The sequence below is a fragment of the Cherax quadricarinatus genome, chromosome 17 (assembly GCF_038502225.1).
Source record: "Cherax quadricarinatus isolate ZL_2023a chromosome 17, ASM3850222v1, whole genome shotgun sequence".
Classification (NCBI taxonomy): Eukaryota; Metazoa; Arthropoda; class Malacostraca; order Decapoda; family Parastacidae; genus Cherax; species Cherax quadricarinatus.
The window spans coordinates 13,717,902-13,732,985 of NC_091308.1; the positions used below are offsets into that span (position 1 = coordinate 13,717,902).

Here is a 15,084-nt window from a genome sequence, read left to right on the forward strand (position 1 = left end):
GTGTTTTCCATGAGGAGGTAAACCAATGAATGTAAAAAGGAAAGAAAGTTGAACTAGTGTGAAAAGAGCTTCTGGAGAGAGCATTTGTTAGTGGATGCAAAACTGGAAATGTATAAAGAATATTATACATAATTTAACTAACTCCTTTTATTTGGCCATGAAGTAAAACTACTAAATGTTAGAAGCAGGAGGCAATGAAAATGTCTGAGATTAGGCTATGGATTTAATGTTACGCAGAGATTACTTAATGAAAAAATTAGAAGACAGTTGCGGTATGAATTATTTTGCTTTATTCCTAAAATTAGGGTAGGTTCTCATTCAGCAGGTCAACACTCATATTGTGAAGTCTGTGCACTTCAAGAAAGGCAGTCAAGAGTGCAGTGTGATGCTTAATATTTTTTTCCTTGGTTCACCTTGCCATTTGCAACACTATATTCATATACAGCAGAGTCCCATAATAACATTAATGTACTCAAAGCAAGCACTCAACTTGAACTCTCTGGGCCAAGGGCAGTCTGCCATAACTAAATTTCTAGCTAAAACATTTCGCAAAATTCTAGGTGCCAAGCCAGAAATTATTTTCAATAGTTTTCTAAGATGTTTTTTCACCAAATGCATTCAAATTCTGTTTATGTTGGTATAATGCATATAAGAATATAAAAAAAAAAGAATTAGATTTAATAAATACAGTGGAACCTCTACTTGCGAGCGTGTCCATGTGCGAGTTTTTCCAAATACGAGCAGTCGATGGGTCGATTTTTTGCTTCCATATGCGAGCAAAATTTCCCTAAGTGAGCAGACCTCAAGGCAGGGTCCTTGACACTGGTGAGGGGCTCTTGCTCTTGATCTCGGGAATTGTATCTCAATTATTCAAGTATTTTGCCCGGTCTCCAGACAAGCTCTCATCCACCACTGACACCGCCCATGCCACTACATGAATGACATATTTTATTCATTTTAGAGTATATATCAAGTTTCTATGTTATTTATATTGTTTATTATGTCATATTAGATGGAGCGAGATAGATAAATATGCCGTAGAGTTGATATTAGCGAAATTATTGAAGTACAGAATTCCACTGGAACAGATTATTTGCATTTCAATTAATTTAAATGAGGGAAAGTGACTCGGCAAACGAGCAAATCCAGTTGCGAGCAAGGTCATGGAACAGATTAAACTCGCAAGTAGAGGTTCCACTGTACAATTTTATTAAACCTAAATTGTATATTTTTTCTTACTTTTTCACCATATGAGGTGATATTTTGTGTTATGTTATTCATATGTTTTGGGATTACACTTAATTGGTAAAGGTTAATAAATAACTGTATATATACAAAATTATGTACATTTTTTTGGGTGGTGTTCTGTGCAGTAAATTTTCAGTCAGGGAGATGACAACCTTCCTCCCAGCATAGACAGTGTGCACATACCAGTAATATGAATCATAAATTATATATTACACATCAAAATATATGTATTTTTTTTTTTTAACTCAATGGCCACCTCCCATCAAGGCAGGGTAACCCAAAGAAGAAAACATTCACCATCATTCATTTAACTGCTGTCTTTCCAGAAGCAACATCACAACCAGATTACCCTCTGGCTGCAACATTCCTGCCACATCTTGAGTGTGCAGAGTGCCTTTCTTACCTATAGTACTCAAATCCAGCTAACCAGCTTTCCCTGAATCCCTTCATGAAAAGTTACCTTACCAACACTCCAAAAACAAGATTAAAAAAAAATCCACTTCTTCATTTATTCCCATCCAACAAACTCTCACAAGCATGCTGGATACTCAAGCCCCTAAAATTTAAAGCATCTTTTAACCCCCTCCCTCTAACTGTTCTTGGGATGACCCCTATCCCTCCTACCTTCCACCCCAGATTTATACACCTAGGCTGTGGTTCGTACGTCAGCTTGCGTGCAGTAACAGCCTGGTTGATCAGACCCTGATCCACCATGAGGCCTGGTCTCAGACCGGGCTGCGGGGGTGTTGGCCCCCGAAACCCTCTCCAGGTAAACTCTAGGTATCCCTCTGCAGCCTCACTCCATGCTCAATCCACTTCAACAACCTCTCCTCAGCCCTCTGAATTATACACCTGGTGACCCCACATCTTTTAATTTTTTACGTTCCAAATTCTCTGCACAATATTCACATCACACATTTCTCCCAAACGTGATATCTGCAGTACAAAGTAATAAGGATAAGATCACAAAGATGAGCACCTAAGAGAAATGAGATTATGAAAAATATAACAATTACAGATATTGCTATGAGACTGCAGACTGTTTGAGGCTGAAGAGTGTTGTGGGAAAGACTTAGTAAATGGAGGTGAAAAACCTCACTCAAGAAACCAGTGTGGCAGGCATAGCAAACAAAACTGAAGCTCAATGGAAAATTTAATTAAATGCACTAAATAAATTAAGGACAGGCACGAATGGGATGAGTTTCTTTAAGCCCTTGTTCCCTCCAAATAACTGTGTGGGAAATGAATTACAGATAAAAGGGAAACAGGTAAACATTTGATATTTCAATAAAAACCTACCTCTAAATATATTTTGCCTTTATCCAGACTGGTTACTGGTCCCCAAGTTTGTACGTGTATCTCTTCATTGAGCTCACGGAAAGGTCTCATGCTATCTGTGAAGAATGCTGGTTTCTTGGCATTAGCAACCACAACATCAAAGTAGTCACGCCAATTCTCTCCTAATATGTAAGACATTCCAGCATTTCTGGAAATTTTCAAGAATTTATCTTAAGTAATTACTTACTAAGTAGGGAGTCTTTATATGATAATTTTCACATCTACAAGAACATTACTGTCTTTCCATATCTTGCTAATGGGTTTGAACAGTGACAAAAAAACAAAAAATACATATTAATGGCAGTATAGACGTGGTCTTGCTACAAATGTACAAAAGAGTAAAAGGAAGATATAAGCTCCGGATATTTGCCTGTTGGGATCTGAAGGTTGTACTACAGTAACTACAAGGAAAGGATTCAGCTGCTCTATCTTCCCCTAAAGGGAAAATGTAGAAAAGGAAAATATTTAACAAGAAAAGTGATGCAACATTTCCACGTGTTCTAAAATTGTGGGAAAGCTTTGTTTATCACTTCTGAGAAAAATGTAATTCACGTATTCTGTTTATAAAGGTACTGCATGTGATGTCACAGATTACTTGTTGGCCATACTGGATGCCAAGCTACACTCAATCACACACACTGTGCGAGATCTCTTTCACCTGTCTAAGCCTCTATGATAATTACCACTTGCTGCACTGTTGGATGAAGTAATTGGCAGGATGATCAGGTAAAATCTAACATTCTACAAGTTCCTCGAGGATTGTAATAGATGAAAGCAAACGATTTCTGCCTTGAGGCGGACAGACTAGTAGTTAACAGAAACATTCCTTGAAGGTGCCATGATATTAATGAAAGGCAATTTATAAATTTGGAGGTATCCTCCTTTTCCTTGGAGCAAGCCTAATTGCTTCTCACTCTGAAGCATTGTATAATCCCTACAGATTTCGCAATTTCTCATGAATTTAATCTTTCAACAAATAGGCTGTATCCCATCGAAGGAGGGTGGCCCAAAAAGAAAAACAAGTTTTCTTTTTTTTTTTTTTTTTAATTTTATTAATGTATACAGAAGGAGTTACTAGCCCCTTGCTTCTGGCATTTTAGTCACCTCTTACGATATGCATAGCTTACTGAGGAAGAATTCTGTTCCACTTTCCCATGGAGATAAGAGGGAATAAACAAGAACTAGTAAGAAAACAGAAGAATACCCGGAGGGGTGTATGTACATGTATACAGTATATATATACGAATGTACATGCATGTGTAGTGTGACCTAAGTGTAAGTAGAAGTAGCAAGATGTACCTGAAATCTTGCATGTTTATAAGACAGAAAAAGGACACAAGCAATTCTACCATCATGTAAAACAAGTACAGGCTTCCGTTTTACACTCACTTGGCAAGACGATAGTACCTCCCTGGGTGGTTGCTGTCTACCAACCTACTACCTAGATGAATTTAATACGGCCTCTCCTCACTTAGCGACATACTCGTTTACTAATGACTTGGACTTATGACAGGCTCTCTGACCAGTATTTATACCTAAATAATGTATATTAGAGTTGATTTCCTCTATTCTGTTTATTTCAATATACAGTGGAACGTCTGCTTACAAGTGCACGCACTTGCGAGTTTTCTCAGACATGAGCAGTCGCTCGATTGATTTTTTGCTTCCACACACGAGCGAAATTTCCATAAGCGAGCAGGCCTCAAGGGAAGTTACTTGACGCTGGTGAGGGGTTCTTGCTCTTGATCTAGGGAATTGGATCTCATTTGTTTGTTGGACTATCTTATTGAAACTTGGGTAATGTATGATGGAAAGATGCTTCTTAACTTACACCAAAATTGAAAGAAATCGGACCATAAATAACTAACGGACTTCACTTCTCAGCCATTAGCCATCCCTTAGCAAAATATTTTTGTGTGGTTTTTATGGTTGTATTCTTTTTTTTTGGGGGGGGGGGTCTCACTTGATAGAATGGAAGATATATTACAGAAATGGATATCATTTGATTGATTTCATTACAAAAAGTACCTTGAAATTGAGCTCAAAGTAGCAGAAATGTTCGATTTTTGCTGATGTTCAAGAGTAAACAATACCTGTCCAAGTAGCTATTCCAAATACGCAGTCATGAATGAGTTGACATTTATACAATTATTACAATAATGCAGTAGTCTGCATAACTGTAAATCTCCTATTTTGTGTGTGAATAAAAATGCGACATGGTAAGCAAGAGTTTTATAATAATAATAATAATAATAATAATAATATGTACAGGTCCGCCATCACAAATCCAGCAATCAGTTATTCAGTTCCTTCAGTTATTCGGCACTAATTTTGGCTAGCATAATTTCAAATTTCCAGGGTTGCCACACCAACCTGCTTTTACTGTTTGGTGGTGCTATTTGCTGCATAAGTCATTCTAATTTCTTTTTCTCCATTTATTGTTATAACCTGCTTACTTTTAGCCCTAGCCATGGTTCCAATGAATAAAAGAAATGCTTCTCGCTGTGTAATGCACCTACACAGTACATTGTCCATTAAATATAAGGTGGCTTGGAAGCCACTGTCGGTTGCCATGAGCTCAGTTTCGTGATGCAGGAGAATATGCTTTATTATTACGCTAATATCAACACTACAGCTTATTGCCTATCACAATTGATCTAATATGACATAATAAACAATATAAATAACAGAATGAATAATATTTGGCATAATACTGAGCAGTTGAACAGAGGTATGAAGAGGATATGGTATACAAATACCTTTCTAATATCCCTGTCTTGGGGGCTTATATTAGAGAAAACGGAGTATAGCACAGGGCTAACTGTGATATACACTCGTACTGCACCATAATCCTGAAACAAAAAAGTTATTTTCTCTATATAGATTATCTCACACAGCAGCATGTGTAGAGAACCTAGGATAACCCAAAAAAGTCAACGTGGCTTATTTTTAGTACCTGGCTTGGGTTAGCCATATATGATTTTTAGTAAATATTCGATTCCCAGCCAGGGTAGAAACATTAGGCGTGTTTCTTTACACCTGTTGTCTACGTTTACCCATCAGTAAATGGGTACCTGGGTGTTAGTTGATCGGTGTGGGTGTTATCCTGGGACACTGACCTAATTTGCTTGAAATACTCTGCATAACAAGCGGCTTTCTATATAGTAGTATGTCACTGATGTCAGCTAGGTGTGTATATATTGTACATGTACGTGTAGTAAATATATTATTATTATTATTATTATTATTATTATTATTATTATTATTATTGAGGCTCAAGTTAGAGTATGTAGGAAAGAGGGAAATTATTTCCCAGTAAAAGTACGCCTTAGACAAGGATGTGTGATGTCATCGTGGTTGTTTAATATATTTATAGATGGGGTTGTAAGAGAAGTAAATGCGAGGGTCTTGGCAAGAGGCGTGGAGTTAAAAGATAAAGAATCACACAAAGTGGGAGTTGTCACAGTTGCTCTTTGCTGATGACACTGTGCTCTTGGGAGATTCTGAAGAGAAGTTGCAGAGATTGGTGGATGAATTTGGTAGGGTGTGCAAAAGAAGAAAATTAAAAGTGAATACAGGAAAGAGTAAGGTAATGAGGATAACAAAAAGATAAGGTGATGAAAGATTGGATATCAGATTGGAGGGAGAGAGTATGGAGGAGGTGAATGTATTCAGATATTTGGGAGTGGACGTGTCAGCGGATGGGTCTATGAAAGATGAGGTGAATCATAGAATTGATGAGGGGAAAAGGGTGAGTGGTGCACTTAGGAGTCTGTGGAGACAAAGAACTTTGTCCTTGGAGGCAAAGAGGGGAATGTATGAGAGTATAGTTTTACCAACGCTCTTATATGGGTGTGAAGCATGGGTGATGAATGTTGCAGCAAGGAGAAGGCTGGAGGCAGTGGAGATGTCATGTCTGAGGGCAATGTGTGGTGTGAATATAATGCAGAGAATTCATAGTTTGGAAGTTAGGAGGAGGTGCGGGATTACCAAAACTGTTGTCCAGAGGGCTGAGGAAGGGTTGTTGAGGTGGTTCGGACATGTAGAGAGAATGGAGCGAAACAGAGTGACTTCAAGAGTGTATCAGTCTGTAGTGGAAGGAAGGTGGGGTAGGGGTCGGCCTAGGAAAGGTTGGAGGGAGGGGGTAAAGGAGGTTTTGTGTGCGAGGGGCATGGACTTTCAGCAGGCATGCGTGAGCGTGTTTGATAGGAGTGAATGGAGACAAATGGTTTTTAATACTTGACGTGCTGTTGGAGTGTGAGCAAAGTAACATTTATGAAGGGGTTCAGGGAAACCGGCAGGCTGGACTTAAGTCCTGGAGATGGGAAGAACAGTGCCTGCACTCTGAAGGAGGGGTGTTAATGTTGCAGTTTAAAAACTGTAGTGTAAAGCACCCTTCTGGCAAGACAGTGATGGAGTGAATGATGGTGAAAGTTTTTCTTTTTCGGGCCACCCTGCCTTGGTGGGAATCAGCCAGTGTGATAATAAAAAAAAAAATTTATTGTTATATTCTCAATTGTTTGTTTGATTATCTTATTGAAACTTGGGCAATGCATGATGGAAAGATACCTCTTAACGTACACCAAAAATGAAAGAAATCAGACCATAAATAGCGGAGTTCACTTCTCATCCATTAGCGGCCGCTTAGCGGTAAATTTTTGTATGGTTGTTATGGTTATATTCTCGTTTTTTCGGTCTCATTTGATAGAATGAAAGATATATTACAGAAATAGATATGATTTTGAGTGCTTTTCAACTTCAATAACAAAAACAAAGTGGGACCAAGTAAACCAAGTCCTAACCGATATAAGCTGTGAAGATATACTAAGCAACACAGACCCCAACTTATGCCTAGAACAGATTAACTTGGTGGCACTCGATGTATGCACAAGGCTTATTCCTCTAAGAAAAAGGAGGAGTAGATGTAAAATAGAAAGAGACAGGCGCTCCCTTTACAGGCGACGGAAAAGAATAACAGAGCGGCTAAAAGAGGTCAATATATCTGAAATGCGTAGGGAGACACTGGTCAGAGAAATAGCAAGCATCAAACTTAAGCTAAAGGCATCTTATAGGAGTCAGGAATCGTGGGAAGAACTAAAAGCCATAAATGAAATATGTAGAAAGAAACCCAAAGTATTTCTTCTCCTATGCCAAATCAAAGTCGAGAACAACGTCCTGTATTGGGCCCCTACTTAAACAAGATGGGTCCTACACAGATGACAGCAAGGAAATGAGTGAGCTACTCAAGTCCCAATATGACTCAGTTTTTAGCAAGCCGCTAACCAGACCGAGAGTCGAAGATCAAAATGAATTTTTTATGAGAGAGCCACAGAATTTGGTTAACACAAGCCTATCCGATGTTATCCTGACACAAAATGACTTCGAACAGGCGATAAATGACATGCCCATGCACTCTGCCCCAGGTCCAGACTCATGGAACTCTGTGTTCATCAAGAACTGCATGAAGCCCCTATCACGAGCCTTTACCATCCTATGGAGAGGGAGCATGGACACGGGGGTCGTCCCACAGTTACTAAAAACAACAGACATAGCCCCACTCCACAAAGGGGGCAGTAAAGCAACAGCAAAGAACTACAGACCGATAGCACTAACATTCCATATCATAAAAATCTTTGAAAGGGTATAAGAAGCAAGATCACCACCCATTTAGAAACCCATCAGTTACACAACCCAGGGCAACATGGGTTTAGAACAGGTCGCTCCTGTCTGCCTCAACTATTGGATCACTACGACAAGGTCCTAGATGCACTAGAAGACAAAAAGAATGCAGATGTAATATATACAGACTTTGCAAAAGCCTTCGACAAGTGTGACCATGGCGTAATAGCGCACAAAATGCGTGCTAAAGGAATAACAGGAAAAGTCGGTCGATGTATCTATAATTTCCTCACTAACAGAACACAGAGTAGTAGTAGTCAACAGAGTAAAGTCCGAGGCAGCTATGGTGAAAAGCTCTGTTCCACAAGGCACAGTACTCGCTCCCATCTTGTTCCTCATCCTCATATCTGACATAGACAAAGATGTCAGCTACAGCACCGTGTCTTCCTTTGCAGATGACACCCGAATCTGCATGACAGTGTCTTCCGTTGCAGACACTGCAAGGCTCCAGGTGGACATCAACCAAATCTTTCAGTGGGCTGCAGAAAACAATATGAAGTTCAACGATGAGAAATTTCAATTACTCAGATATGGTAAACACGAGGAAATTAAATCTTCATCAGAGTACAAAACAAATTCTGGCCACAAAATAGAGCGAAACACCAAAGTCAAAGACCTGGGAGTGATCATGTCGGAGGATCTCACCTTCAAGGACCATAACATTGTATCAATCGCAACTGCTAGAAAAATGACAGGATGGATAATGAGAACCTTCAAAACTAGGGAGGCCAAGCCCATGATGACACTCTTCAGGTCACTTGTTCTATCTAGGCTGGAATATTGCTGCACACTAACAGCACCTTTCAAGGCAGGTGAAATTGCTGACCTAGAAAATGTACAGAGAACCTTCACGGCGAGCATAACGGAGATAAAACACCTCAATTACTGGGAGCGCTTGAGGTTCCTAAACCTGTATTCCCTGGAATGCAGGCGGGAGAGATACATGATTATAAACACCTGGAAAATCCTAGAGGGACTAGTACCGAACTTGCACACGAAAATCACTCACTACGAAAACAAAAGACTTGGCAGACGATGCAACATCCCCCCAATGAAAAGCAGGGGTGTCACTAGCACGTTAAGAGACCATACAATAAGTGTCAGGGGCCCGAGACTGTTCAACTGCCTCCCAGCATACATAAGGGGGATTACCAACAGACCCCTGGCAGTCTTCAAGCTGGCACTGGACAAGCACCTAAAGTCAGTTCCTGACCAGCCGGGCTGTGGCTCATACGTTGGTTTGCGTGCAGCCAGCAGTAACAGCCTGGTTGATCAGGCTCTGATCCACCAGGAGGCCTGGTCATAGACCGGGCCGCGGGGGCTTTGACCCCCGGAACTCTCTCCAGGTAAACTCCAGGTAAAAGTACCTTGAAATTGCGCTCACAGTAGCGGGAATGTCCTATTCTTTAGCGAAGCTCAAGAGTAAACAAATGACGTCACCGTCCAATACCTGTCCACCTGTGAGTCCTAACTCCAATACTGAGTGAAGAATGGGTTGACATTATTTATACAATTATTACAATAATGCAGCAGTCTGCATAACAGTAGATCTTCTGTTTTTTTATGAATAAAAATTCCAAATGGTAAGGAAGAGTAATATAAGAGGGGCCTGGAGCCATGACTAATGAACAGAGAAAATATTATTTTAGTGCCAGGAATGTCTGCATTGTTTATTCTGGACCCTATTTTGAAATTGGTATCTGTTGAAATTTATGTGAAATTGGCCAAATTGCCAATTTCTGACCACTACATTGGGTAGTTGAAATAAGTGAATGGGCAGTTTCTTGTACTCAGTCGACAGACTAGAAGTAAATAAGTAAGTTTATTCAGGTATACACAAATACAGTTACATAGATTATCATACATAGCAGTGTATGTATAGAGAACCTAGAATAACCCAGAAAAGTCAGACAAAGTGACTTATTTCCAGTACCTAGCTTGGCCTTGCCATATATGATTTTTGGTAAATATTTTTTTTCTCAGTTGTTTGTTGGGCTGTCTTATTGAAACTTGGGCAATGTATGATGGAAAGATGCTTCTTAAAGTACAACAGAAATAAAGACGGATGATAAATAAGGGAATTCACTTTTCTGCCATTAGCCGCCTCTTTGCGGTATATTTTCGCATGGTTTTTATGGTTGTATTCTCGTTTTTTGGTCTCATTTGATAGAATGGAAGATATAGTACAGAAATAGACTTGATTTTGATTGCTTTCATGATGAAAAGTACCTTGAAATTGAGCTCAAAGTAGCGGAAATGTTAAATTTTTGCTAATGTTTAATGAACTTTGTATAAGTCAAGTTGGTTAATTTTATTAAGTGTATTCTAACCTAACCACTCTGTAATCTGGTAAACTCGGTAATCTGGCACACTACAGGTCCCAATGATGCCGGATTTGTGATGGAGGACCTGTATATAATAATATATATTATAATAATAATAATAATATTATGTATATAATAATTATGGTATAGGAGGAAGGTTACTGAAAGCAGTGAAGAGTTTTTACGAGGATAGTGAGGCTCAGGTTAGAGTATGTAGGAGAGAGGGAGATTATTTCTCAGTAAAAGTAGGCCTTAGACAAGGATGTGTGATGTCACTGTGGCTGTTCAATATATTTAGAGAGGGGGTTGTAAGAGAAGTGAATGCTAGGGTCTTGGCAAGAGGTATGGAGGTAAGACAAATATGCAACAGTTAGGTATCTTTATTTCGAAACGTTTCGCCTACACAGTAGGCTTTTTCAGTTGAGTACAGAAAAGTTGATAGAAGCAGAAATAAAGATATCTAACTGTTGCATGTGTGTCTTACCTAACAACCTGTCGGTATTTTATACCACTTTAATGTTCAAGAGGTGTGGAGTTAAAAGATAAGGAATCAAACACAAAGTGGGAGTTATCACAGTTGCTCTTTGCTGATGACACGGTGCTTTTGGGAGATTCTGAAGAGAAGTTGCAGAGGATGGTGGATGAATTTGGTAGGGTATGTAAAAGAAGAAAATTAAAAGTGAATATAGGAAAGAGTAAGGTTATGAGGATAACAAAAAGATTAGGTGATGAAAGACTGGATATCAGCTTGGAGGGAGAGAGTATGGAGGAGGTAAATGTATTCAGATATTTAGGAGTGGACGTGTCAGCAGATGGGTCTATGAAAGACGAGGTGAATCACAGAATTGATGAGGGGAAAAGGGTGAGTGGTGCACTTAGGAGTCTGTGGAGACAAAGAACTTTGTCCGTGGAAGCAAAAAGGGAAATGTATGAGAGTATAGTTGTACCAACGCTCCTGTATGGGTGTGAAGCATGGGTGATGAATTTTGCAATGAGGAGAAGGCTGGAGGCAGTGGAGATGTCATGTCTGAGGGCAATGTGTGGTGTGAATATAATGCAGAGAATTCGTAGTTCAGAAATTAGGAGGTGTGGGATTACCAAACCTATTAGCCAGAGGGCTGAGGAGGGGTTGTTGAGGTGGTTTGGACATGTAGAGAGAATGGAACAAAACAGAATGACTTCGAGAGTGTATAAATCTATAGTGGAGGGAAGGCGGGGTAGGGGTCGGCCTAGGAAGGGTTGGAGGGAGGGGGTAAAGGAGTTTTTGTGTGCGAGGGGCTTGGACTTCTAGCAAGCGTGCACGAGCGTATTTGATAGGAGTGAATGGAAACAAATGGTTTTTAATACTTGACGTGCTGTTGGAGTGTGAGCAAAGTATCATTTATGAAGGGATTCAGGGAAACCGGCAGGCCGGACTCGAGTCCTGGAGATGGGAAGTGCAGTGTCTACACTCTGAAGGAGGGGTGTTAATGTTGCAATTTTATAACTGTTGTGTAAAGCACCCCCTGGCAAGACAGTGATGAAGTGAATGATGAAATTTTCTCTTTTTCGGGCCACCCTGCCTTGGTGGGAATCGGCCGGTGTGTTAATAAAATATAAAAAAAAAAATAATTACGTATATAATAAAATACGTAATACATTATTTTTCAACAAGTCGGCCATCTCCCACCAAGGCAGGGTGACCCAAAAAGAAAGAAAATCCCCAAAAAGAAAATACTTTCATCATCATTCAACACTTTGACCTCACTCATACATAATCACTGTTTTTGCAGAGGTGCCCAGAACACAACAGTTTAGAGGAATATACAATGGATCCCTCAACCAACGGCATTAATCCGTTCCAGAGAGCTAGCCGTTAGTCGAATTAATTTTCCCCCTAAGAAATAATGGAAATCCAATTAATCTGTGTCAGACAGCCAAAAGTATTAGCAAAAAATATTTTTTTTTAAAGATTAAATATAAATATACATACAGAAAACAACAACAAATAAATATAAAGCACTAATAAAATGGATAAATGAACATTTAACATCACACTTACCTTTACTGACTCGACTTGTTGGTGTATGACACGCAGGAGGCAAGAGGAAGACAAGTTTATTATGCTTCAATATGATGCTAATATCATCTCTACGGCTTACTTATCTATCACAATTCATCTAATATGACATTATAAACAATATTAATAACATAGAAACATGATATATACTCTAGAATGAATAAAATTTGCCATAACGTATGAGAGGAGTAAATGGTGTAAGTGTTATTGTTGGGTTTAAGGGCCGCCACTGGGAGAAGCCATGTTGGTGGCGGTGGAGAATTCTGCCAGCACCACCATCACACTTAAACAATGTATGTAATTTATAAATAAGAAATATTTACATTTTAATTTATAAATAAGAAGTATTTACATTTTAATTTATAAATAAGTAAGTTTATTCAGGTATACACAAATACAGTTACATAGATTATCATACATAGCAACATGTATAAGGTACCTAGGATAACCCAAAAAAGTTAGAGTGACTTACGTATTTTCATTGGGGTCCTTTCATATTTACACTTAATATATTTACTTTTATGCTTACACTTTTATATTTACACGTACCTTGGAGATGTTAGTTTAATTAGTTAGTTTGATGGAGGAGATGCTGGCAGAGGTTTAGGGTAGTGGAAGATAGCAGGCTGGCATATGTTCAGTGGATGTACACACATCCAACAACATTGGAGAGTTATTTTCGTGTTGTTTTTCTACCGCTTGCTCGTTTATCTTACTTGCTACACTGTTAATTCTACACTTTATTGCTGGCTGACACTATAGCCTTTATCGATACCTGCTGTTTTAGTATCATACATATCGTAGAATCACTGAATCACTGGAGAAGGCACATTCTTCCCTCTCTCTTCCTCCTCCACTTTGGTACTTTGCTACAAGTTTTTTCTTGAATTTTATTGTGTTTCTTTCCTTCTTTATCACAGGGCTGGCACTAGAAGCTTTCTTTGGGCCCATGGTGCCTTATTTAGCAGTTACAAGCAGTAAAGACACTGGAATAATACAAAATATATCGCAGGTACACTTGGAATCGACTGAAGTGGCTTGTAAACACTGGCACACTGGCTGTACATGGAGTCTTGGAGTGGCTAGGCCCACTCAGGCCATGCTCCGGCTCCATGGACAAGTTCGGGACGAACGTTGTTAGACGAGTTTTTCGCTGTTGGTAGAGCCATTTTTTTATGCCAAAGAGGGCCGTTAGACGAATTTGCCGTTACTTGATGCCGCCGTTAGTTGAGGGTCCACTGTACTTATAAAGATATACAACATATCCCTCCAAACTGCCAATATCCCAACCTCTCCTTTAAAGTGCAGGCATTGTACTTCCCATTTCCAGTACTGAAGTCCAGCTATATAAAAATAACCAGTTTCCCTGAATCCCTTCACTAAATATTACCCTGCTCACACTCCAACAGCTTGTCAGGTCCCAAATAACATTCGTCTCCATTCACTCCTATCTAACATGCTCCCGCATGCTTGCTGAAAGTCCAAGCCCCTCGCCCACAAAACCTCCTTTACCCCCTCCCTCCAACCTTTTCGAGGACGACCCCTACCCTGCCTTCCTTCCCCTACAGATTTATACACTCTCCATGTCATTCTATTTTGACCCATTCTCTCTAAATGACCAAACCACCTCAACAACCCCTCTTCAGCCCTCTGACTAATACTTTTATTAACTCCACACCTTCTCCTAATTTCCACACACCGAATTTTCTGCATAATATTTACACCACACACTGCCCTTAGACAGGACATCTCCAATGCCTCCAACCGCCTCTTCGCTGCAGCATTTACAACCCAAGCTTCACACCCATATAAGAGTGTTGGTACTACTATACTTTCATACATTCCCTTCTTTGCCTCCATAGATAACATTTTTTGTGTCCACATATACCTCAATGCACCTGTATCAATTCCCATTTTGTATTTGATTCCCCATAATTTAATCCGACCCCTCTCCCCAACACCCTAGCATTTATTTCTTTTACAACCCCATCTATAAATATATTAAATAACCATGGTGACATTACACATCCCTGTCTAAGACCTACTTTTACCGGGAAGTAGTCTCCCTCTCTTCTACACACCCTAACATGAGCCTCACTATCCTCATAGAAACTCTTTACATCATTTAGTAACTTACTACCTATTCCATAGGTAGTAAGTTACTAAATGCTGTAAATGTAAACACTTGATCTACACATCCCCTACCCATTCTAAAACCTCCTTGCTCATCCGCAATCCTACATTCTGTCTTACCTCTAATTCTTTCGATAATAACCCTACCATACACTTTTCCAGGTATATTCAGTAAACTTATTCCTCCATAATTTTTACAATCTCTTTTGTCCCCCTTCCCTTTATATAAGGAATTATACATGCTCTCTGCCAATCCCTAGGCACCTTCCCCTCTTTCATACATTTATTAAACAAAAATACCAA

The 15,084-nt window shown here is 39.4% G+C and overlaps 1 protein-coding gene across 3 annotated transcripts in view; it reads right to left on the minus strand.

Moving 5' to 3' along the window:
• Nt5c (5' nucleotidase C) overlaps positions 1 to 15,084 on the minus strand; it is a 141,751-nt gene that overhangs the window by 22,798 nt on the left and 103,869 nt on the right. For 2 of the 3 annotated variants that reach the window (XM_070085804.1, XM_070085803.1), the window contains one exon: positions 2,548 to 2,734. In XM_070085804.1, coding sequence (XP_069941905.1) covers positions 2,548 to 2,734 — 187 coding nt within the window. Of the gene's footprint in view, positions 1 to 2,547; positions 2,735 to 4,929; positions 5,439 to 15,084 lie in introns of those variants that run through there. The other variant, XM_070085805.1, reaches the window with a different exon arrangement.